Genomic DNA, 27,165 nt, shown 5'->3' with positions numbered 1-27,165 from the left:
CAGCTGTAACAGTAATTATCAAACAAATATAAATACACATGTAATCAATACCAGACAAATAATGATTTTGTGCTACAGAAGTGTGTATATAAGTATGAGTAAAGTTATCACTACCTTTTCAAAATGATGATAATTTAATGAAGTCAAACTTATTTCAGTGTCTTAATCAAATTTAGTCTACTAGGTGTGAATTATAACAACTAAACTTGAGTGTCCTCTAAGCTTCCTACAATAGCATATGACTTTAGATTAATTCTATGCAGGATATTAATGTCTACTTTTAACATCAATTAAGATGAATACTGCATCCTTTTCTTTGTTGTCAAATAGGTATTTTCTGGTTTATAGCAGAATCATCCGCTACTCTTAATCTCTGTATAAATTTGACCTGCAATTGTCTACATAAAAATGAAATAGCAGAAAAAGAACTGCTACAAGACATAATATCTATTATGCATACCATTCAGTTGTAGTGAGAAGTTGATTTATAACACCAGAAACCATCGGTCCCCGCATTATAGCACGACCTTGACCAGCAAATCCAAATGACACAAGCTTTACACCTAGATATTCTGTTGGGATTATAGATTTTGTCTCTGGGATCTGAAAAAAATACAGATAAATAGTTCTACATGTTGAAATAGCAATGGCATGGCAGCTAGCCAAACAAAAACCTAAAAACTCTCTCATAGATACAACCATTCCACATATAGATGTTATCTTCAAGAAATAAGAGAAACTACCATTTGCAATAGACGGTTCTCTGGGGAAACCATTGTTGGTAAACTTGGCCCATAAACATCTGCATCAAATATGCCCACTCTTGCTCCCATCCCCACCAATGTGTAAGCTAGATTTACAGCAACAGTTGACTTACCCACGCCTCCCTGCATTTAGAAATAAATTGGCAAAATAAGACCTAACTTTTTTAAGATGGGAGAATTTGTATTTATCAATCCCCTGGCACATTTACTAATGTAGAGAAATAAGAATGCACTTAAACAACCAAGCTTTGTTAAAATACAGTGGTTCCAAAGGCAGTTTGAGATCATTTTACATTTTGGTAAAAAACAACGTACTTAAAGCAGCCAAGATTTTATTAAAACATGGCTTTGAAAATTTTAGTGTTTTAATCTGTCACTTTCATGACAATGAAAAATGGAAGTGTTACAGTAGAACCATTCTTCAAAATATATAGGTAAGCTCCTTGATATCTACCTAAACCTAAACCTAAAACTAAAACTAACAAAATTTAAACAAATACACATTTAAATCCATATTTGGATTTAAAGAGGAAAACCCTCTTGATTCCCATATTTGGATTCAAGGAGATAACCCTCTTGGTTTTCATATTTGGATTTGAGCATGAAAATCCATTGGAGGTGATGTCACCCAAGAAACACAATTGCACTGAACTATTGAAGATTGTGGGGGATTTGAGAACGAATTTGGTGCCCGTATTGGATCACTATTTTTCACATCATGTATTATTATTTTTCAAAATTCTATGGCTATGTCTCAATTGTATCTGCTATTTTGGATGTTCTCAGCTGTTTATTCATTGCACTAAGCCTTTGATCATTATTTTTAGGCATCTAGGGACTCAGATTATCTGTTGCAAATTGTGGGATATATCGGCCATTTGATTTACTGTAATTCAATTTTTTAGCTGTCACTTTGAAGAGGATTAATGTTGTTGCTGTTCACGAGGGCATGGATATACCAAATATCTTATATTCCAACGCTGTATTATGACAGTTGTTGATTTCAATGTTTTTATAATTTATTCTGCCATTTCCTTACAGTTCTTAGGTTTAGGTGTTAGATTGTTGTAACTAGTCATTGTTAGCTGATTGAGGAAGACTTTAGACATGTTGGAACCTTTTGAGAGAGTTGTAAAGCCTGTTCATGCACTTCCCTGCCGCCATCATACAATTCTCAGCTCCATTTTAGCATGCTCGGCATCCATTTCAAGGGTTTGTAAATGAAAGTGATGGTAAAATAAAGAATGATGCTTGCCTAAGTTGTTCAAAGAAATATTGTTGTCAAATATTTGTCATTGGAATAATTTGTCATTTTGGAACCTCATTCTAGATCTAATTTCTGCTATAGCAGATGCACATTTCCTGTCATAACAGCCATATCTACCTTAATCAATAATTTTCTATGGTAAATGTGGAAGTATACTCGAAAGTTTTCATACATTTTACCAGCTATTCTATGTCAGATTTACTTTTTACAAATGTTATATTTTCTGTAAGAACCCCAACAGGTTCTAACTCTAACAAACACCAAATTGCTTTAATTTCCAGATGTTTGACATTTTGTCAAACACTTTGCATGCAAGCTCTATCTTGCTGTCTTTTATTTGCAAATTATTTTTAATTTCTTGGAATGGTTTCAAATGAAGTTTAAATGTTTGCAAATGATTACTAAGATATCTAGGCAAAGAACTAAAATGCAAATGTAATCCTTTCTGTCTTTTTGAATGCATACATATGATTTCTACATGTAAAATGTCCACCGACAGCCAATGGCCATTTTCGTAAACACTTAGCATGCATCCTTTCAATTCCTAACTATTAACAATGAATCAATTTGCAATTAATGGATACTTTAGACTGTCAGACAAATAATATAAAAACTTGGTAAACACGAGCTGTGCTATTTCCTCAACATTCGTAGAATTGTCTCCATACAAATAAGAATCCCTTCCAATGCACACAGCTGAAAGTGGTAGAATCCCCAAAAGCCAAGAAAAATCCCTTTACTTCTCACATCACTTCCTGAAAGAAGGCTTCAAAAAGAAGAAACGTGCCTCATAGATATCAAAGGCTGCCTCAAATAATCAGACACAGCCTCTAAAATGACTGTCACTGCTCTATAGATGAATGGTGGCTCTCTGAACCCCAAAAAGGCTGTGATCTGCACAAAATACTGTCCTTTGTCCTTGCAAATATATATGAGATGAAACTCTTAATCCTCTTCTCAAATTGGTAACCAATTATAGCACAATCTTAACCTTTGGATGAGATTAACACTGACACGATTCACTTAACACTGACACGATTCACTAGAAAAGATCAACCAATTCCAAGTGCAAAATACTTAGAAGAATTCCCAATTCTTCCAGCTTCCAATTGCTCAAACCCTAGGTTTAGCACAATCACCAAATTCATCAAAATCCAAAATGCACAATAGAATGAATTCATTTTAACCAAATGAGAGCTTTTATAAATACCAAGAGGAAGTTAACCCAAAGCTTCACTCTCACACTTTTGATAAATTAAAGCCACAGGTTAGCTTTTTATTAATTTTCTTTCTATAATGTCCCTTAATTTTATAAAATCTGTCTGTTCACAGAAGATCTCACAGCTTATAACACTTGTACATTTAAGTGATTGATAACTGTGGGATTAGTTTGTTAACACTACTCTCTTATGGTAGATAACTCCATACATGCTCAATGCACTGATTTATAAATATTTGCATTAGATGAAATACTAGTACCTTTGCACTCAGATTTGTTCTTATATTAATGGTCATTCTCCTATATATAATAAATACTATAATTCAAATGGATAATATCTTACGACCATTATATGTCTCTATTGGCAATTTGGCTAAGGGTAGTTGATAGGGTTGTCATTTATGGCAACATACCACTTATTTTGAGAAAGCAGAACTTATGATTAAGTCTGAAGGAAGAATACATAGAAAATTGACTAAGTATAAAGCAGGATTACTGGGAACAGTTAACTTATTTTGTTCGGCGAGTTTCACTGGAAACACATGATGTGGTGCACACTTAGAGGAAGATGCTATGGACATCAAAGAGCACTTGTGCAAGAGCACTGGAAGAAATGTTAAGTTTTGAATGAGTGATGGGCAGTTTACCAGGAACAAGTTTGACAGGACAAAACAAGGTAAGTAGAAAGTATTGGTATTTTGTTTAAGGAATTGTTGTCTTGCAAAATAATTACTTAACAAGGTTGGGACAACATCCTACATGTTAACCCACGTGGCAGAACCTAACTTGAAGATTTGGTAATGTGCAAGGCAGCACAAGGCCGACTGAACTAAAGTTTTTGGTATAAAGGACATATTTTTTATTAGCGAAGTGTGGACAATCCCCAACAAAGGTAAAAAGGACCCCACTAGCAAGTAAGATATATTTTATATTTTATTTCAAATCAATTAGTTCATACTATATATATGATATGTTTTATATTATTTCAATGTTATGAATTAATTATTTTTCATAATATATAGTATGAAAAGTATATGTAGAAAGCTACAAATGGATAATACGTAAATTTATATTAATCGATTACAATGACATTATGTTCTTTAGACATATAGATTTATAGTAAATCGTTACAATCCTTTTAATGAAACAATTAATGTAATAAACAATTTTTTTTTATTAAAATATTAATGTCTAATGGAATGAAAGATTTAATAAATTATTTATTATCCTCCAGTATTTTATTTGTCTAATCAATGTATTCTCTCTCCTATTTGTGTGTATATGTATGTGTGTGTGTGTGTGTGTGTGTGTGTGTGTGTGTGTGTGTGTGTGTACAGTATAAGATCTATTTGCCTTGATCTTTTCCTCCAAGAATGTTATTGCAAGAAGAAGGAGATTGAGATTCAGAGAGAGCCTGAAATTTCATTAGAGGCAACCTTGAAAGAGAGGGAGCAAATAAGAGGATATGATTCAGTCGACCTTTGGTGATCTCGGTCATATAGATTCAGAGGGAGTAAACCATGTTGAGATGGATTCTCTAGTGAACAATAAATTGTAGCAGTTAAGAGGACTGTGATTTATGAATATACTTCGTGACTATGTGATTTTAATGGGCCTACCCCCTGTGTACATCATGAGGAAGTGACGACTTCCAAATGATGTCACTTGTATTTGCAGAAGTTATTGAAAGGTGACGATCTTACAATAACTTAATTTTCTATTATGATGGATATCTTACAATGTCCATGCAAATCATGATAGATTATACTTTCCATGGTAGATGTTGATATGGTAAGCATTATGAGAATGTGTGTGCACATACCTTATAAACATTTTTTGAGTACATGGTGAATGTTATGCAAATTGATGTTCCGGAGGGCCATTACACAGAGCACTTGGTGAATATCGTATGCCTTGATGCTCTGGAAGGCCATTATTCACAATACTTGATGAATATCTTGCATCTCAACATTCTGGAAGGCCATTACTCAAAGAGAACTTGGTGAATATCAAATGTCGATATTCTAGGAGACTAATACTCATGATATCAGAAGTGATATCAAAACTTTTGAGTACATGGTGAATATTGAATGTCAATATTTTGGGAGACCAATACTCATGATATCAGATGTGATATCAAAACCTCATTTGAGTACTTCGTGAATATCATGTGTTGATATTTTGGAAGGCCAATATGTACTTGGTGAATATCATGTGTTAATATTCTGGAAGACCAATACTCATGATATCCAAATGTTACTTAGAGTATTTAGTGAATATCATGTGTTGATATTATGGAAGACCAATACTCTTGATATCAAATGTGATATCAAAATGGTGCATATCTTCAGATCAAAGATATCCTTAAAATTTGTCATTCCTAATATTACCAATGGTGTAATATATGTCTTGTGTTTATCCTCCCCAGCTAAGAGGGAAGGTTGATGTTTGGTAGCTTCAGTCGGATAAAACTTTGAGACTAAACTGAAGCTACAGATATGTGATACATATATGTAATATATATATGTGTGTGTGTGTGTGTGTGTGTGTGTGTGTAGTTAATTAAATAATAAATTATATATATGAGATCTATTATATATAACTATGTTGTTATCATTTTAATGAATAGACATGTCCCATGGACATGTTGTCTCCTCTTAATTTATTTTCAATATAAATAAGAGATTGCTGCAAATTGGAAAACAGATACCAAAGAGGCAGTGCTTAGTACATTTGCAGTGATCTTGGAAAATCAACAAGCCAAAGGGATCTTCTCACCAATCCTTCTATGGCTTCCTAATTGCTTGGCGTATATCTTCTATCTTTGTTTGACTGCATGAGCAATAATTTGCAAAGGTGTGTCTGCTAGTAGTATCACTGCAGTTTTTGTTGTCTACATTGCTCTTGGTCCCTCGCCTCCCAAGGTCTTGAAGGGTAATAAAGTTACATGTGAGAAATCTTTATCTCAGAAGAATTCATTCAACTTGTTCTTTGGTTTCAGTTACTTCCAATTCTTCAACGAGCTATCCCTTTACATCGCTATTTTGCCTATTCGTGAATTATATCTCCATGATTTGAATTGATAACAATGTCAAATGTTTACTCAGGTATGGTTATGTTACTTATTGTACGAGTAAACGAGAATATTTCATATAACTTACCAAACATAGAACATCAAGTATGAATACAATTTCTATAAAGACTCAGCATTTATATCATTCCACTAATATGTAATAAGTACAATGACAACACGAGAGCTCCCAACTACAATCAATAACACAAAAACAGTGTGTTGGGCTTATTAAGACTACCAACCCCTAATAGCTGCCAACCCAGCCCACAAATAGTCGAAAACAAATCTCCTAAATTACAAAACATAACAATATTTATTTAGCTAGTTATAACTGTACTTCTAACTACAAACATTCAATTCTATATTAGACCCCTTCTAACTTTTAAGGCACATCTGACATTTCCACAAAATTTTCCATGGAAAACAGGTGTGAGGTGGTCCCCAACATCGAGAAGAGATAGATCCACAACCACTAAAGCGAGCGCCAAGGTCTTGAGGATACTTAGCCATTGTGGATTGCAAGGATGGGCAATGCCTCACTGATCTATCAAAAATTGTAAGAAAATCAGTAGTATCTAGAGAACATTTAACATTCATTGATTTGTCCCCATTGTTGGGAATTAAGGTGCCTCAACCTTAGCCATTCCTTACACTGGATTTATTTATTTGAAGATTAAATTGTATTTCATTGCTTGTCATATTTTGTCACCTACTATGACATGACATAGTGAGTTGTCTTCTCACTGGGAAGTGACATGTAAGATGACAAGAATGTATTTTGTCCTCATATGGGCAAGGAGTTGTCCCAATTTGCTAGGGATATTTTTCCATTTGTCAACGTCTCAGAAACCTGTGTAAGTCATTATTGTATGACAGATTCTTAAGACAGGTTATGATGGATTCTCGTCACAAGTTTAACAATAATTAGAAAGAATCTTGAGTTATGAAAAGTTGTAAGGGAATCAGTTAATTATAGTCATTTATGATGGATTCTCATACAGTTGTATGTGTTATTATATATGACAGATTCTATGACAGTTGTAAGGTGTGTAAGAGCATCTGTCATACCTATTATTTGCAAAAACAACAAGTACTCAAGTTTGGAGGTATGTGAGAGGGGTTAGAAAATGATGTATGAAATCACTTGTATGCTTACACAAGGATTTGCATGACCCTCTCTTTTGGCTTTATCTAGAAGCAACTTCAAACTTGTGTTTCTCTACTGTATATTGTGTCTTCTATGTGGGTTTTGAGAGAAAAGTGAAGAAATTGTTCAGTAGAGGGCCATGCTGTCAATTTTCTTTCAGAAGGGCAAGATATAGACTCCATGGTTATGAGCCTACAAGTGTGTTCTAGCACTTTTCTGTAGATTAATAAATTCGTTCAATGCTTTCAAGCGTGTGTGTTTTTACCCGAAAGGGTTTGCCCCACATATATCGGTGTTTCTTCTTATCCTTCTTCTTTTCTTCTTCTTTTATATCCTTTAAGTGTCAATTTACATGCTGTTATGTTGCCAATATTTGTTTAGATATGTCTACCATTATCTTTCCTCTAATAATTGATAGATGGAAAATTAACTCTGTTCTGCTTGCATGACTTAGTAGTATGTGCTTGTATCGAGTTATTGATATCAGACTTTGAAGAATGCATAGGATACTGAAGGTGCATACTGGTTCTCAGGTGGCTTTCTGGGTTTGTCGTTCCCTTTCATTCATCTATAAGTGAGTCAATACTTTTGATATTAACAGGAAAACAATCAGCATAATGCAATCTCTTCCTTGAGATTTATCACAAAAAGACATTTGAGAGGGTCTTGAACGTTGAGAAGAGATGGACCCACAACTGTTAGAGTGAATGTCAGGGTGCTAAGGATCATCAACCATAATAGATTAGAAGCATGGGCAATGCCTCAACAATCTGTCCCCATTTGTAAGCGAATCAATAGTATCCAATGCTTACTTTATGCCTTCCACATCTATGATGGATAGAAAAAAAAAGTCAATTTGGTAGGTCTGGGTCCACTGCAGAAAGATCTATGACTTAACCCAGTGAACTCATGAAGAAAAAGGGCCAAGCACCTGTGATCCTAGTAGAGAAAAGTGGACACAGAACCACCATAATCTCTGTAATGACAATACTATCTTGCACAGAATTCATAGTAGACTAAACCCAAAAAAATAATAAGGAAATTTTGAAGTATACACTTTACAGAAGGACGAGATAACATACCTTGCAACTAGAAACAGCTATAATGTTAGAAACAGCTTTCAAGCCTGTTGGCATTTCCTCCATAAAAACAGGCTTTGCAGGTTGTGCAGACATTGTCACGTTGACTTTTTGCACCCAAGGTAATGCAGCCACTACAGCATTTGCTTGCTGTTCAAACTGTCATTCAAACCAAATGCTCAGATAGATAGCATTCAATAAAATATTCACACAAAAACAGGGCTAAAGCCATTATTCTTCAAGAATAGCATGTTAATAATGATAGAGAAAAGGATTATATACACAAAACAGAAACACTAAACAATGCAAAACAAAAGCCAGAGAATCCCATCATAACGAGTTTTCTGTTATTATGGATAAAGTGAATTTGTGTATTGAATTACACATGCATGAAATATATGAATCTAATTAAACAAAATGATAAATGAAGAACGGCTAGCTTGCCATAATCATGAAAAATAATATTTGCACCCTTTTATTCTTAATTAAGAGCACAATTTTTCTGTGATATAATACAAAGAGGAAATCAAACTAGCTTTGAGAAAATTGTATTTGAATTACCATATCTTTGATGGGGCATGCAGGAGTTGTTAGCTCAAGTCTAAATGAAACCTGTCAACACACAGTTTCTTATAGAGAATTCCTTCAAACATTATGGATAAATATATGAGAATATACAATTTCGGTACCTCTCCAGAGATCTCATCCAGTTGCATGTCTTTTACAAACCCACATGAAACAATGTCAGTCCCAAAGTCAGGGTCTATTATTTGAGACAATGCTTTTAAAACATCTTTCTTGGCACTTGCTATTGATGTCTCTGCAGAAGTGCCTGATGTTCATTAGGGAAATAAACATGTTATAAGATTGTAGAAATCCAAAAATGGATGATAACAAAAACTGAAATAATTTTAGCAATAAACTTTCCTAAAGAAGGATAGGGTATAGATTAAAGTAGTAAAGTAATGCCTTGAATAAAAATAAAGATCAAACTGTTTTATGTAAGGCCTATCTTAAAAGACAACAAGTTTTATTAGGAAATTATGTGCTCAATGTCTAACAAACTTATGATCGGAACACCATACTTTTGACCAGAAAATCCCTAAAATTTGCTGTCTAAATTTGTACAATCTGTAATACAATTTTATAACATTCAATCTTTGAATACATAATTAGATTTGAAACAAAATGTAAAACAAACAGTAAGATATCACCAGAATCTAAAATTTGTCAAATTTTGAAGCAAAATGAAAAACAAATAGTAAGATATCACCATAAAGGCAAATTATATTCAATATAATAATGTAACCATTGGGTGCTGGTTGATTAGAAACTTGAATATATATCTCTAAAGTAGCTAACATCAAATCAACATTTCTTTTCCATGTGATGTATTTCAATTGTCATTAGTTCAAAAGGGTTATCTTTCAATATGGTGACTCATTGAATAGAATCTTCAACAAGCGACATCATATGGAAAATGCCCCTTCATCTGCATATTTCCATTCGTTCATATATTCTTGAAACCACAACCTATTTTAATATTTATGCTGTGTTACCGGTTCGAGTCCAGGTTCAAGTTCGGGTTTGACGAACCGGTTCGCTGGTATGGCAAAATTTAGAAATGGAGTTTGGGTTCGTTTGGGTTCGTTAGTACAAAAACATGCATATACATACATATACATATACATATGTATGTAGCTAAGAAGAATCAATTAAGATTAGAATGCCACATAGTATCATTAAAACAACAAAAACACTATAGACTTGTAATCATAACATCATATCTATTAGCAACGCCAAAATATTAAATAATATTCAGTCCAAGTATCATTATTTTGATTTTCAACAGTTAAAACTTTATAATAAGTTTTAATCATCTAATGGATTATCTAAATCTTCATCTTCTTCTTCTTCGCATCATCAAAGGTGTCAGTCAATTCACAAACACTACCAATGTCAATGAGATCAGTTGCACTAATGACATTCTTTCTTTCTAAGTTGTCAAATACTTATTACTTTTTCGTTGTACAAAGAGCTTGTTAGCTTGTAATTAACATCCTAATTGAAAAATGTTATATAAGTAGCTTGCAACTCCCTTCACCTATTGAAGATATTCATGTTTAAAATAAGATTTAAGACAAAATAGAGTTTCCAATTTAAGGGGATGGGGGTCATTATCAGCAATTGGCTATAAAAATTTCACTGGAAGATATCTTGAGTTCTAGTTTAATTTGATGTAACAAATATCTGAACTTCAGCAAATTTTGTTTTGTAATATTAAAGATCTTTTTTTCAAATTCTGTAATAATCATTTTCTGCACTAAATTATAGAATGATTCTCGGTGGAACTGCACTTGGTTTGCATTTGGTTTGCCTGGGTCTACCCTGGTTCAACCATGGTTTGTCCTAGGTTCGGCCTGGAGGAACCAGCCTGCCTAGGTTCGAACCCAAGTGGAACCCAAAAGGGAACTGGGACCAGAACCAAGGACTGGTTCGAAATTTGCCTGGTTCGAAAGGCTAGGGGGAGAACTGGGTAACTAAGTTTTTATGTCATGTAACTAAGTTTTTATGTCATTCTCTTGCACTTCATTCTCAAGCCTATATTAGTATCTGGGCTCAAGCGTTTTGCATCTATTTTTCATCTTCCATCATTCCTATTTGGTTGTAAGTTTCATTTCCAGCCTCAAACAATACCTCTCAAGTTTTCTCTTTTAATATGCTTTACATATAACATTGTTGACGGCATTTTTTTAAATAGAAATCACTATTGAAGACAATTTTTGTAATGTCTCAAATAAGACAACTTTTCAAAGTATGCAATTTTTCTAAATTGTGCAAGCCGAAATGATGGAGAATGCAAAATATGGATGACAGACCCCAATGAAGAAATGTTGATCAACAATCCACAATGCTGATTTGAATTCAGAAACCCTCACAATGCCAAAGTAATCAATTATAACAGCAGATCTGAATTATATGTGGTTGGTATGAACCAGGAGCCTTACATGACAAAAATATGATAAATATGATGGCAAATCTGTTGTATAATAGTTGATGAAAAGCATAAAATCCGCATACATGCCTCACAACTAGTTGTGAACATCAGATATGATAACTTAATACTGGTGTCAATGGTTTCAACTAGTATAATCATCAATTAAAACACTTAACAACAATAATAACAAAATTCACAAAAGGGCCAAATTGCCACTAAGGAGGTAAAGATTTAGAAGTTTTGGAAGTAAGAGAAGGTTCACATTACCTTTCAAAATGCAGATGGAGTTTGTGAAAGTCCTTAAAACCCTGACAAAAGGAGAACTTTTCTCCCAAAACAAAGCGAAAGAAATGAAACTTAAAAACTAGAAAATGAAATGTGTCGATAGAATGAGCAGTTAGCAAAACCGGACAAATTACCAACAAAGGAGTAGAAACTAAGAGAAGGGGAGCACATAGGTGGAAAAGAAAGGTTAGGATGAAGAATGGAAAGAGGTAAAACTAAAATTCGCAAAAAAATAGAACTCCCAACAAGGTTAACAAAATGACTCAAATCACGAATGCAATTTTGTTACCTACTTGCATTTATATATATCTAGATCAGCTTGTTCGGTTTGTTTGCTCATTTACTGACTCATTAGATGCATCTCCTTATTCAATTTTGAAAAAAAATTGTACCTCTAATTAAATTTAACCATATTTTAAGTTACCATTTTTTTCCGATAAGTTTCTGACTATCTCTGATATTTCCCGATATCTTATTCTTTGCCCTCTGTGATTAGTTGTTGATACCAGTATTTTGAACTATGGTCAAAAGTTTTCTAGAATTACTATTAAATATTTCCTTTTCAAAACAAGAAGTATAAATATCTCGGGTATGAGTAGTCAACAAGCTTAGAAAGTGAAATGCCCAAAGTAGGAGATAACAAATTAGGGCCATAAACTTACAGGAGTTTTGGGACTGCATGCAACAGAGGTACGAAATGCATTAATGGCTAACACAAATGTGGATGGATAATCAATGCCAAACTTTATATACAAATTAAGGTGGTTTCAATTGCATTTTCACAAGAGAATTAAGAATTAAACAAGGGTTGTAACTGTGAAAAAAGAGCAAAAATCAATGGAAAGAGGCCAAAGACTCCAGGCATTATTAACTCCAAACAACGATAAAATGAGTAAGTTAATCTCTCATGCCCTTACTAGTTAGGGTAACCAATGTATTGTCATAATTCTCATGCCCGAAAAATTAGAAAATTATGGAGAGGTATTGTCAGAATTTTTCCAGAATTATAATCAAATATTTCCTATCCAAAACAAGACCCAAGTATAAATATCTTGGGTACGAGCAACTAACAAGCTTAGGAAGTAATTTGCCGAAAGTAAGAGATATCAAATTAGGGCATAGTAATGTACCCCTTGTTGTTGTGCGACTACGAGAACCCTTGCATGCAGATGAACAACTTTGTATAGCTCATTGGAATGTTGTGTAATCTTTGCAATACCCAGAAGATTTAACAGACCTGCACAATCAGTCTTTTCAGTCTACCAACAACACACACCTTCAGACGCAAAGACAACACCTTTTGGATGTGGATACAACACACATTTGGAAGCAGATATGACACCCTTCGGGTGCAGTCAAGGCACACCTTTGGACACAGGCACAACAACCTTTGGACGTAGACAAGGCACACCATTGGAAGCAGATACCATACCCTTTGAATGCAATCAAGGCACAACTTTGAATTCAAATATGTCACCCTTTGGATACCATTATGGTCAGAAACTTAATGATATTGATTTATGCCAGATTTGGAACACAATGTTTGGTAAATTAGAGAGTTATGATGGAGATAATCGCACAAAGGAGAAAATGTAAAATTTCACTCAAAAATATATCCATGATTATCGTTGTAATTCACCTTTTTACCCCAAATAAAATATGTTAAAAATAAGATTGTTTATTTTATCTTATAAAACCATTTCTAATCAGCATGCTCATAAGCATTGTAAGAACCATCAAGCTAAAGCTAAAGCACACGCTCTTGCTTCTAAAACTATATCATCTTCTTAACTCTTGTCTTCCTTCAATCAACCCATGCTTGAGTCCTTGGAGGAAGTAAATCATAACGATAACATGCAAATGGAGAAACATGATGATTCTATTTGAATCTTAAATTCTATAGTGATTAACCTTGATTGGGAAGATACTCTTGATGATGAAGTTATTGATGCTAATGCACATGTTAGTGATGATGAATATGAGACTATTGATGTTGTTCATGATTTTCTTAACATGTTTTCTAAACAGTTAACGATCACTCCTAGTATCAAGCAGAGTGAGTTCCATTAGAGTCCTTGCTTGGATATGGTTGTTGCTCCTACTATGTTAAATATTGTTCCTCTTGCAAGTGGTGCCCCTGTGTTGTGTTGCTTGTTATATGTTTTGTCTAGATTGCTTGAACTGATCACTGCTGCCCCATTGGTGCAAGGTGATGAAGTAATCAAACATGTTGTACACATCCCTCTATCTCTCTTCTTCTATATGTTGTTACATGTTGTGTTGTATATGTGCCATTGTTCATAAATGTGCTCGTGTAGTCCGCTTGGATGCTTACTACATGGTAGCACTAAATTCTTTTTGATCTTCATGATGTCAGCCCAAAAAGACTCTTCTTTGTACCTGTTACATGATTTTCCTCCATTGTGTTGTAGTTTTACTTTCTTTGGGGAATGATGACATTTCATAGTTATATAATACTATACTTATTATCATATGATCATACTAACCCCAGAGTTTGTAGATTCGTCTTGTGCTCTCTCCTATGTCATGTGTTTATTTCCCTTGGAATGTTCTGTCTTGGCGGCATTTTATAGTGCAAATGTTTTTGGTGGATGCATGTACACTTTCGTTAAAGCCATTGCTCCCATTGAGGTGTTTGCAATTGCTTTAACATGGGAGTATACACTCTACTTGCTTGCACACACACACACTTAAAAAGTTTTTCTTTCGCAACTTTTTGAATCCCCCTATGAGATTACTAGCAGCCTACAAGGCCTAATCCCCGCAACTCTTTTTGGATCCCTCGATCAGATTACTAACAGTCCAAGAGGCCTAATCCTCAGAACTCTTTTTTTATCCCTCTTTGGATTACCAAACAGTTCGGGAGACCTGATCTTTTCTTTTTTGGATCCTTCCTTGGATCACAGAACAATTTGGGAAGCCTTATCTCGACTCTTGTGCCTTTTTATGATCCCTTAAGAACACACATCCTTATGTCTAGGTTGTTTTTGCAAATTCTTCTTTTGGGACATAGGGTTTCTTGAGGATGAATCTCTGATAAATTGACTAGCATGCCACACACACTTGCTAGACCATTCAATTCATCTGTGATGGGTTGATTAATATGCCATACACACTTGCTAAACCATTCAACGCCGTCTTTTGTTGCATTGCACCTTCTTTGTGTGGTTCACAATAAGGAACACAAACCTTGTTAGGCAAGTTGACTACACTTCTCTCTTTTTTCTCTTGTCAGTGACATCTCTCATGTTATGGATTTGGATATGGTGAAGACTCCAGTCTGTTGGGGGCTTGGTAGTTTCTTTATATCCTTAATTATAATAAGATCAGCTATTGCTTTTGATCTACTTTACCATGGTATGAGGTAGGCTCATACTCTCACTAAAGTGGGAGCTAAATGTATTATCTTAAAATGAAAGCACCAACCATATAAGACCTTTTAACTCTTGCTTTTTAGTGATTTTATGATCCATGGATGCATTAGTGCTCAAATAGCTCTTTCTCCCTCTCTTTCATCTTTTTCCTAATTCCTTCTATTCCATTTCGTTACCCTAAGATTTTTTCTCAAGATAATCCTACTAGCTTCCAGAAAACAACGATGCCAAGTAATCTCAAGCACAAGAGAAAATCACCATACGCATGATGCCAAGTCAAAATGAAAGACCACATGAAATCTGATGCAATCCAAGGCAAGAGAATCTCCAATGGAGATGTCCTAGCCCCTAGCAAATAACCACACAACGGAATATAAACAATAACACAGAGATTTAGATCCACAATAATACCAATTCTCATAATAAAATCATAAGATTTTCATCCAACATGCCTAGCTGTAAGGCCTTTCGAGTTATGGTCAAATACAAAGCAATTACAATGACAGTTATGCAAGACCTTGCAAGATCCAACCACTAGCTAGTCCAGACCCACAATCTGGTAAAATATGCCAAGAAGAATCTAAACTTGTGCTTGCAAGCCACCAAACAACCTTCTTGTTTTCCCAAGCCCACACTTAGCTACTAGCTCTGCTAAACTTCACTCCTCTCAGCTACTCCATGCTAATGAATGACTCAAGACATCACAAGACCGTCTACTTATACTAAAACAATCCCCATGTCAGCCTAGCAAGTTACATTAAATAAACACTCACATTAAATACACCCTCAAGCCACAAGTCGGCTTGGCAACAATCATTAAATGCATGAAATAACTAAATACTTAGGACAAGCCCCAAGTTTACTATGCATAACTGACTCATATGATAACATCAAAGTATACGCCCTTAGGCACAGGTTCACGTGCCATCCAAGAGTGCATAGGCCAGCTCCCTCGGATCAAAGCTCGCGAATACAATCTTCAAAGTATGTCCAGGAAATCAGGAATGCGCTACCAACAGCCACCAAAACAGCCCTAACTCCAAGGTGATAACTCCAATCATTATGCACACTTAGGACAAGGTTCTCCAATGTGCCTCGAACACATCTCCAACTACGCAAACCATAAGTCCACAAATCCGAGCCTACTACTCCTGCATACAAGATTGCTGACTACTCCAGAGTGCCCCTGCATCAAACACCCCAAGTGCAAAGAAAGTATGTTCTTCGCAGCTGGAAGAACAACTTCCAGGATTCAACACATAAACCCCGACTTGATTCTTCACATACATGTCCTCCAAGTCTTCAACTTGTACACTCTTGCCTTTGTTCCACCTCCACAACTCCCTTCTTGCAACTATCATCTTCATATTTGTCTTTGGTGTGCCACAGATTTGTTTCCATGCTGGTCTCCAACCTTTTGAGAACCCCTCAACTCAACTTGCCTACCAAAACTCAGGTTCCTCCTACCAAGTTTTACATTCTGCAAAGGAGTCATGGAATGCTTCCTTACACCCTTCTAAACAATAAACACATTCTTAACACAATAATGCACCATCCTACAATCATACTGCCAAGGTCTACCAAGTAATATGTGATAACTACTCATGTCCACAATATCACACAACACATGATCCACATATTGTCCAATCTGGAAATTAACAAGACACTGCTCCCTCACCCCCAAAGCATGTTCATCTTGCAACCAACTAATCTTATAAGGACAAGGATGCCTCACCCTCTTCAAACCAAGTTTTTGAGCCATCTCATCAATAACTAGCTTATCAATACTACCACCATCAACAATCACATTCTAGCATTTACCTCCAGACTTACGAGTTCTAAACAAATTCCCCCTTTGACAAGGTTCTAGTGCCTTCTTACCAAGCAACACTCTTTGAATCAGCAAATTATCCCCCTCGACCTCAAGCTCATTCACTTCATCCACATGCTCATTCACCACAGCAACTCTTCTATCACCAACCTTTTGGGAACATTCAAAAGAATTTTTTCCTTCTTCACCACATTTGAAACAAGCACCCTTAAATGCAACCTTGCCAGTTCTTCTCTTCTTCTCAACGGATTTTGATTAGTCCTCAACAATCTGATTGTTCTTCACCAAGTGATCTTGCTTCTCCTTCCCTCGATAAGAACCTTGATGTCTTCTCTTCAACTTATCTTTTGCCCTCAGAGCATACTGATAAGCATCCTCAACTGAATCAATCTTCAACATACCAATCTCATCCTAAATATTGAATCTCAAACCATTAATATATTTAGCCACTTTTTCTTTAGAAAATTCTCTATACCCAAACCAAATTGTCAATTTGTACAACTCCTCGATGTAATCCTTCATAGTCATATCCTTTTGTTTTAGATTCTGCAACCACTTAAACAACTCAAGTTCATAATCAATAGGAATGAACTTAGCCTTCAACTTAATCACCATCAATCTCCACCTAGTGATCTTCATTTCACCTTCTTCTTCTCTATCTCTTTGCAATTCTTTCCACCATAAAGCAGCATGTCCTTTCAACTTAGTTTGTGCCAACCTCACTCTGAGTGGATCTCCAATATCCTCTAACTCAAAGTAGTCTTCCAATTCACCAATCTAATCAATCAGGTCTTCAGGATTCAAAGTACCTGAGAAATTAGAATCATCCATCTTATGCTTCAATTTCAACTAAGCTTCAAATCTATCCAACCGACCAATTATGTCTTCCACAGGTCTCTCCATGCGATCAACTTTGTCGTCACCACTAGATCCAGCAGACTCAAAGTCTTCAGCAACTTCCTCATAACCATCTTCAGTACCTACAATCCTAGGTACACCAGCAATAGCTCTCATGATCTCAGCGACCATGTCATTCTTCATCAACTCCATCTCAGATCAAGAATTCGATCTAACCTTCTCTTTAATCTTAATCTCCACAGCATCACAAAAATCTGCAATTGCCTTAGGGTCCAATCTTCTCGAATGCATCTTCCAAGATTTTTGCGAACCCAAAGCAACAAATCAACTAGCACCACAAGATCAACTAGCTTCAACCTTCGCTCTGATACTACTTGATGCAGTGCAAGGCAAGAGAATCCCCAATGGAGATGTCCTAACCCTTAGCAAATAACCACATAGTGGAATATAAACAATAACACGGAGATATAGATCCACAATAACACCAATTCTCATAAAATAATCATAAGATTTTCATCCAACATTCTCGACTACAAGGCCTTTGGGGTTATGGCCAAATACAAAGCAATTGCAATAATAGTTCTACAAGACCTTGCAAGATCCAACTACTAGCTAGCCCAGACCCACAATCTGGTAAAAAACCCCAAGAAGAATCTAAACTCGTGCTTGCAAGCCACCAAGAAACCTTCTTTTTTTCTCAAGCTCACACTTAGCTACTAGCTCTACTAAACTTCGCTACTCCATGCTAAACTCTGTGCTAATGAATGACTCAAGACATCACAAGACCCTCTACTTATACTAAACCAAGCCACAAGTCGGCCTAGCAAGTTACATTAAATAAAGACACATTAAATACATGAAATAATTAAATACTTAGGACAAGCCCCAAGTTTATCATTCATAACTAACTCATATGACAACATCAAAGTATTGTTTACTACATAGGGTAAGAAGTTCAACACAAGTATAACACGATTCAATTCCGAACAGGTACTTTATTCATGTATGCACTTGCAGATTACAATAACTACAATGATTTTCGATTACAATCCTGCTTCCAAAGTCCATCTCGGACGTGTACATATACCTTTCCGAAGGGGTGACTAAAGCGTCACGCGCCCGTTCGGATACTACTCTACCCGTCATCTACATTATATATTTTACCGACAACATCATCCCCCCCCAAAAGAAAGGTCGTCTCCGGACAACAATTATAAAATATTTGAGACAAATTAATAACAAAATACATTAATTGACTAACTACAACAAGATAGATCTGTTTCTGCCGCATCACTTTCACATTCATCCTATGCCTGCACCAAACTGGTCTCCAACCCACGTTGCATCTGTAGCCTCTGCTAACACAATACTATCTCCTTAGCTGACCTTGATAGCCACCTGTGCTGCTTTCTCTGTTTCCAACTCCTGGTTACACTGAGCCAAGTGTGGCCATACTGCCTTCAACTGGATGATCAGCTCCTCCCGAGCTCTCTACGCATCCACCAAGACAGCCTCACAGCCAACACCTACTCTCAGTGCCTCCGGTGCACAGAAAGTCCATGCCTGCAGCCACTTCAACTCTTCTCCACTGGTCAGACTCCCACAACTGATATCCGCAACGAATGGGGGTCCGGGGGCAACGCCCCCGGCGGGGTCGAGGGGCAGTGCCCTCGCGGGGTCCTGGGGCAACGCCCCGGAATTAGCACTTCGCAACTCGTACAGAAATGCACGGAACACACCATTCCTGTCATTTTCTGTCGATTCCAGACTCTTTCTGGCAACCACTGATGCTTCCCCTTCTCTTTGGCATCATCTGCTACTCATTCCGAACAACTTGAATCTGTCGTCGTTTTTTTTTTTTTTGTTATAGCTCTTCCACTTCCTCTTCCTTTCCTGATACCCTTCATCTCTGGCTATTCTTTTCCTTGCGGCTTTATTCTGGTCACCACTCAATACGATAGCATTCAGCTTGAGACCGTACGGTCTTATTCACCTTGCCCTCAATCCGTGCGGTCCTATTCACCTTGCCCTTAATTCGTCTTTTCAACCACCGTACGGTCGCCGTACTATCCTCAATCTTTGTGGCGTGTTCCTCCTTTCATCCGTACGGTCCTGTAATATATATATATATATATTTTTAAATCTTTTTCCAGCCGTCCATATGTTTGATCTCCTCAAGGAATTTATCTCAGCCGTACGGCATCTTCTCCTTCTTATCTGACTGGGTTAGCAGCCGTACGGTCTCCAATTGCCAATTGCTCCCCAACCCGTACGATCTCCAAAAACCAATTGATCTCCTATGGTCGTACGGTCTCAAGCTGTACGGTCTTTAAAAACCAATTGCTCTCCTATGGCCGTACGGTCTCTTATTTAGTTTTCCTGTCTCCTAGGGGCCGTACGAGCTTTCACTTAGTTTCCCAATGTCCATACGAGCTTCTGTATATCTCCCAAAGGTCGTACGGTCTTCTTCTTCTATGCTGCCATACGGTCTTCTTCTTCTATGCTGTCGTACAGTCTTCCTCTCCTATGTTGTCGTATGGTCTCTTTTACGCTTCCGTACGGTCTTCCTTTCATCTGCTTGAGTCCGCACGGTCATGAAGGTGGGTCGTACAGTCTTAAATCCTGCTCCTCAAAGACTCCTATTGCTAATTTACCTCTTTATACATTTATTTTATACTTCATTTTAGCAACTCGTGCTTTTCCAACTTCAGTTTGTTATTTCATATTTAAAACTATATTCGATTTTTAATATTATACATATATACACTATTTACAGACATCTTTTCTTCGTTCAGTTGTTTGTCCGCAGAGAATCCTTCCTTTCCTTGTATATTTTCAACTTTGATCCATTTACGGCATCTGGTATTTCTTTTCCGTCCAGTGTCCACAATTTAATTGCTCCGTTGTATCCAACTTCTCATATCTTGTACGGTCCAACCCACTTAACTTTAAATTTTCCAAGCCTTATTTCATTTCATCCATTATACTTCAGTACTAACTGACCGGGTTGAAAGTTGTTCAATTTTAAACGCTTTTGACACCATACCTTCCACCTATTTTGTGCAACTTCCAAGGCCCATGCTGCATAGTTCTTATTCCTTCGGTAAGGCCGCTTCCGTACGGGTACCGCACCTTCAATTAATGGTATCCGGTGGACACATAGCTCTGGTGGTACTTCTTTTAAGTCTTTAAATGTCCAAGCTACTGCCTTCAATACTGGATTTCAATCATCTCCTACACGAATGTTCTTCGGATTTTTCTCATCACCTAAGTTCATTGTTTTCACTGTCGGCTCTTCATACTTTATTGGTTTATCTTTACTGAACGTATAGGCAGGGGTTTCATCCACCTGCGCTTCTCCCTCCTTCAATTCACTGTACTCCTTCGGAAACTCATGGCCTTCTTTTCCCTCCTCGACACTCAAAATATTGTAGCTCGGAAAGACCTCATAGTCTTCCATTTGCCAATGCAACAGTCCATTCACGGAGTCTAAGTCGTCATCAGTTGAGCCTCCTTCTAGTCTCAATACCCCTTCATCATCTAGTTCCATCCTTCTTTTCCCTTCGTCGTCACTCTCACCATCGCCTTCTGAGTCCGACAACGCGGCTTCTTCTCCTACCATCTGTGTATGCAAATCGATTATAAATCTACTACCTCCCTTCTCCATTGACAGGGTGTTCCTTTTCCAATCATGCTTTACCTTAGCCTGCACCAACCACCCTCGTCCTAGGATGGCGTCATACCCTCTTCTCTTTAATGGAATGACTACAAAATCCAGCAAAAATGGTTGTGTCCCAATTGTTACCGGCTGCGCCATCAGAGTGCCCAAGGGTTTTATCCCATGTTGATCTGCTGTAAGTAACTGAAAGGTGGGTGGCCATAGTGTTGGTTGTCCTAGTTTTTTCCAGATATCTTCCGGCATCACATTCAATCCCGATCCTCCATCTACTATTGTATCTGTTAACACCGTACCCAGAATGCCCATCTCCACTACTGTTGGGTGTCTGCCTGTTGTCAATGCTAGTAACATCGGATCTATTGTTGCTGCTGTGGTTGTTGTCGTACTATCCTTTGCTTCCTCCGTTACTTTCGGGACGGTGTCATATTTATAATAGTCGTACGTAACTGTGGCATGGTGAGAAGAAGATCATTTAACTTAATTGGCACTTCCATTTGCATTATCTGTTTCACCATATCTTGTTCCGCCAAGTTTCTTTTCGGAGTTTCATCAATGTCTTTTATTTGTGACTTCTCTGCTCTCATCTGCTTCTCTATCTCTGTTCGGGCTTTTTGTAACCTCTCCTTCTCTTCTTCCGCATTCGGATATTTTGCCTTCCTCGCCTGCTCCCGCGTGATTGCCAACACGTTCTCATTGCTTGTTCCAATACTTAATAAATTTATGCTTTGCTTTGGACACTTTGAATCTTCATGGTCCCCTGGACCACACCATCTACACAGTAGTTGCGGTGCCTCCTTCGTAGTACAGTCCCTCGCGAAGTGACCCCAAAGATTACATGCCCGACATTGTATCATCGTCCTTCCACTTGCATCATATTGTATTCTACTTCGACCTCCATTGTTGTTGTTATTGCTTCCACCCCTTCTGCCTCTATTATTATATCGATATCCACCTGAAGTTGCATCATTGCCCACGTTATTGCTATTGTTCGACGCTTCCTGCGTGAGTAACACCTGTTGGTGTCCTTTTGCTTTCAAGTTAAACGGACACTCTTTCAGGGAATGCCCCGCCACCTGGCAGATGTCACAAAACTACTTCTTCGGGCATGAACCCTTCGTATGTCCGTCCTCCTTGCAATCTGTACACCACAATTCTCCTTTTATTGTATTTGGATTCTTTTTCAAATTTTTGAATTCTTTCATCATCCGTAGCATGTCTTTCTGTAGTTCTTTCACCTTCTTGTTTGATTCCTCATCACTACTACTACTCTCCGAGGATGCATCATCTGAATCAGAGGACTTATGCTTTTTCTTCTTACTCGTCTTCTGTTCAATTTCCAAATCCATAGTGCGAGTATACGCATCAGTGTACGATGCCAGTGGTACAATCTTCATTTTCTTTTTAAGAGCCGGCCGTAGCCCCTCCACGAACCACCATTTTTTCAACCCATCCGTTGGTTGACTCTCCATCTTTCCAATCAATTCCTTCAGTCGCCTAGCATAGGTTCGGACTATCTCATTCTTTCCTTGTTTGGTATTGTAGATTTCTGCCACTATTTCATTATCATCTCGAAGTAATCTGAATTCTACTATAAATTCTTTTTTAACATTCTCCCATGTATTAAGTTTTTGAGGACTAGTGTCAGAAAACCAGTCTATCGCCACACCCCGTAGGGTCGCTGCAAATTGTCTTACCCAATCATCCTCATCCGTCACACCATTTGCCGTTGTGATGTCCCATTTTTAGCATTCATAGCATGATGTTGTCGTTAGCCTATTTCCCCACGGTCCCGTAGGCTAACCAGGACATTAAAGGGGCTTAGAGGCCATTTGGCCTAGATAATTTCAGTTGCAGGTCTTTCTGAGGGGTTTTGAGGCAACTTTGGGCATACTTACTATTTATAGTAAGTCATCTTGGGCATGGGTGGACATCCAGTGGCAGCGGTATGTCGATGGTAATTGTTTAAAATCGGCAAGAACACTTGTTTATCATTGATAAGATTTGTTTTGCATTGATAAAGCTATTTTATAAAGTTAAATTTAAATATTTAACTTTATTAATGCATAGACTATAGTTTGTGGAAAATATTTAAATTAAAAGAGTCTCCTTTATTTTATAACACATTGGAGACATAAGTTACATAAAGGGAGTTATGTTTTATCCCACATTGAGAAAACGAAGGATGAAACTCTTGTGAGAACACTATAAAAGAAATGGAAGAGCTTCTTTTAAGCAGGGTTGGAAATATCAAAGAAATTGGAGAATTTTTTAGAGGTTGTCTCAATAGTTTGAAGGACGAAATCCCTTCAAGCTGAAAATCTTGATGCCATTGAAAGATATGGTCTTGAGATTCAACAGGGTAGCAATCGAAAAAGCAAGCGGAACCAAAAAGGCAGGCGGAAAAAGCGGAATCGAAAAAGCAAGCGGAAAAAGCGGAATCAAAAAAGCAAGCGGAAAAAGCGAAACCAAAAAAGTAGGCGGAAAAAGCAGAATCGAAAAAGCAAGCGGAAAAAGCGGAATTGAAAAAGCAAGGGGAAAAAGCGGAACCGTAAAAGCAAGCCGAAAAAGCAGTTCGAAAAAGTAAAGCAGAAGTGGCAGCATTGAAGGAAAATTATTACAGCCATCTACAACCATGTTCCTTTGTTAGTATTGTATTTTTTAGGGTATTATAAGTTTCAGCTGTAAGTGTGCATTATACCAACATTGCCATTTTGTAATCCATGTAAATGCCAAAGTCTTGGCCATATTTCATGAGCATTGTATTAGAAATTTGATTGCAATAAAAAAGATAATAGTTGCCGGTATCATTTAAGCAATTCAATCTCATTATTTATCAGCTAGATAGTTTGCATACCAACTGTTTGCAAAAATGCCAGTTAGCTGTAGGTGTTCTTTTCTCATGCTTAGATCATAATATATGCACTGAATATTGTCAAAATTAGGAGCACACTCATGTTAGGTCATTGTGTAATCCATTTTGAGTCTTCTAGCACAAGTTTCTCATTGATGCAAATTGAAAAAAGTCATTTAAAGCGAGCTGAAATACTATATCAGTCATATGTCTCTTGCATGTGAATTGTTTGACAAAATTCTTTGAGCCTTCAATCAGCATCTTTGAGAGCAGATTTGAGGAGGGTTACTACAGTGGTATCAGAGCTTGCGTGCAAAGTGTTTGACGAAATGTCAAACAACTGAAGTATAGAGGTTTTTGGTGTTTGAAGAAATTATAACCTATTGGGGTTATTACAATGGTATCAGAACTATAAGTCCTGCCAACCTGTGGAGGTCTTATAGGGAATTTGGAATAGCCAGATAAAGAGAAAAATGTTTGACAAAATGAATGCGGGTCCAGATCAGGAAATGGAAAGATTCTTACAGTTATTAGACACCTTAGCACAGGGACAGCGATCAACAGAGCAGAGAGCACAGGAACAGAATCAAAGATTGGAGCTTATGATGCAAATGATGGCTCGTCAAATGGGCTTGAATGCTAATGTGGGCGGAGGAAATAATCAGAATGGTAATAACCAGAGTGGTAATAATCAGGATGGGACACATAATGGAGGTGAACAAGTTGGGAACAATTTCGGTCATGCACCCCAGCAAACTAGGACAGTGAGTTCGAGGCCCATTATTCCCACATTTCCCCCTAGAGCTCCAGAGTAGCCCGTACCAAAGCCCCAAATCACTGATATACAGGACCAGCTGAGGAGAGATTGGGAAGCCAAAGGTTCAGATTTTATTGCTGCAATTACCTTTAGGGAGTATATAGATGTGCGGATGAAGCATATGCCACATGGACATGACAGGAACCAGAGCTATGAGCTACGGAAGAAAGTAGGGAAACTTCAGTTACCATATTATGATGGCTTGGGGAAGTCTACAGCAAGAGCTTGGGTTCAAAGGCTTGACACATACTTTCAAATGAACCCTATGCCTGAGGAAGAAACTATTAAGTATGCAGCAATTCACCTGGATGGGTTAGCACACAAGTGGTGGCATCATGGTATGGTCACTATGGGTCATGCACACATTACCTCCTATGTGGGGTTTAAGGAAAGACTGATTGAACGTTTTGATAGGCCTAAGGATCGTACCTTCCCTATGACAGGCAGAAATTTGTATGAGGAGTTTAACAGACATGTTGATTCAATACAGGGAGACATTAGCACATCTTCAGGTAATGGTTTATTTGCATCATCTTCACAGGTAGAAGGGGTTACAGACGTTGTGCAGGTTGAGCCAGAAGGTGATATCACAGGCACACCGGATTGTGCGATTGACACAGATAGTGATTCCAGTACAGTTGGGCTAGACGAAGTTACAGCAGTTGAGGATACTATCATATTTGAGGATAGTACAGTTGATTAGAAAGTGAGCATTCAGGACTTTGCAGAAAATGAGTATCAAGCACAGTTGGATGCTTCTTCACATGAGATAGAGGAGAGACAGAAAGGAGTCACAACAGGTTCTTCTTGTGACGACTTACAACAGATCAAGGAAGATGCAGTGAAGAAGGAGGAGAAGGAGGTTGACTGGCTTTTTCATGAGCTGGAGGATACTCGAAATTCCTTGGTGTGTACTCAGTTGGCTCTCCAGGATTCTGAGAGACACGTGGACGAGCTTTGTCTTGAGGTGATTTCAGTTTGGGAGTTAGCGCGTATAGCAGGGACTCAGTTTTCTTTTACAGTCGGGTCACATGATGATGATATGAGTATGTCTAGCATTCACACTCCGGATTCAAAGATTGTAGACAGGTGCGTGAAGTCGGTATTGTTCACATTACTCAGGTGAGAAGTTTACTTGAATTGCCAGCTGGTTTCCGTTCATGGATTAGATGTTCGGATCCTTATCTTAGTACTTGGGATCGTTTTGACCAAAGATATCTATCATTCCTTGGTAGTAGTATTTATTGCACCATCATGGACTTGATTAGTAGTTTGCCAGGGGTAGTTCTCATCCATGCCAGCAACTTGTTTGATGCTGGAATTAGTTTTTACACACCTGTGTTGGACATTGTTCATATATCCAGTCGACAATTCTTGTTGGAATGGGTTGATGATCTCTCAGATATGACAGAGTTGACAGAAGAGTCCCAAGATCTGAGTATTACAGATGATAGCTATTTCGAGGTTACTCCTTTGGACAGTGTACCAGGGATAGATTATAGGAGTTCGACCAGTCGGCACAATCATGTGTCTAGTCAGCTGAGAGTTGGCGAGCGAGACATTTCTATCGCTTGCAAGCATTTCGATGCTGCTCGTCAGTTGTTAGCAGTTTATGGATGGGGTTCTCCTACTAGTGATGAGCAGGGAGGCAATTATCTTTCCTTGACAGAGATCCACTCTTTATGGGAGGCTATCCGGATTCTGAGACAAAATTATATGTAGTTGGTAGCCAACAGAGATTATCTTATGGAGTGGGGGAGTACAGCATACGATGCATTATTGGCCAAGGAAGATGAGATGAGTGAGCTTACTCAGCAGCTCGAGGTGACTTCTGAGATTCTTGAGAGTACACAGTTGGCTTTCGAGGAGTCACAGTTTCATTTGGCTAAGGTGACCATGGAG

General features: G+C 37.4%; 1 protein-coding gene across 7 annotated transcripts in view; it reads right to left on the bottom strand.

The window, feature by feature from the left end:
* The window catches only part of HCF101 (ATP binding protein), a 102,477-nt gene that overhangs the window by 64,452 nt on the left and 10,860 nt on the right, over window positions 1-27,165 (bottom strand). For 2 of the 7 annotated variants that reach the window (XM_089816572.1, XM_089816576.1), the window contains exons 3-7: window positions 9,239-9,381; window positions 9,111-9,161; window positions 8,553-8,708; window positions 744-887; window positions 461-603 (exon numbers count right to left, since the gene is read on the bottom strand). In XM_089816572.1, coding sequence (XP_089672698.1) covers window positions 461-603; window positions 744-887; window positions 8,553-8,708; window positions 9,111-9,161; window positions 9,239-9,381 — 637 coding nt within the window. The remainder of the gene's footprint in view (window positions 1-460; window positions 604-743; window positions 888-8,552; window positions 8,709-9,110; window positions 9,162-9,238; window positions 9,382-27,165) is intronic. The other 5 variants (XM_089816578.1, XM_089816582.1, XM_089816588.1 and 2 more) reach the window with 3 other exon arrangements.

The sequence above is a fragment of the Cupressus sempervirens genome, chromosome 1 (genome assembly GCF_028749045.1).
Source record: "Cupressus sempervirens isolate cs-2001-9-10 chromosome 1, ASM2874904v1, whole genome shotgun sequence".
Lineage (NCBI taxonomy): Eukaryota > Viridiplantae > Streptophyta > Pinopsida > Cupressales > Cupressaceae > Cupressus > Cupressus sempervirens.
Note: the sequence above shows the minus strand (reverse complement) of the source record. Positions and strands in the feature narration are given on the sequence as shown.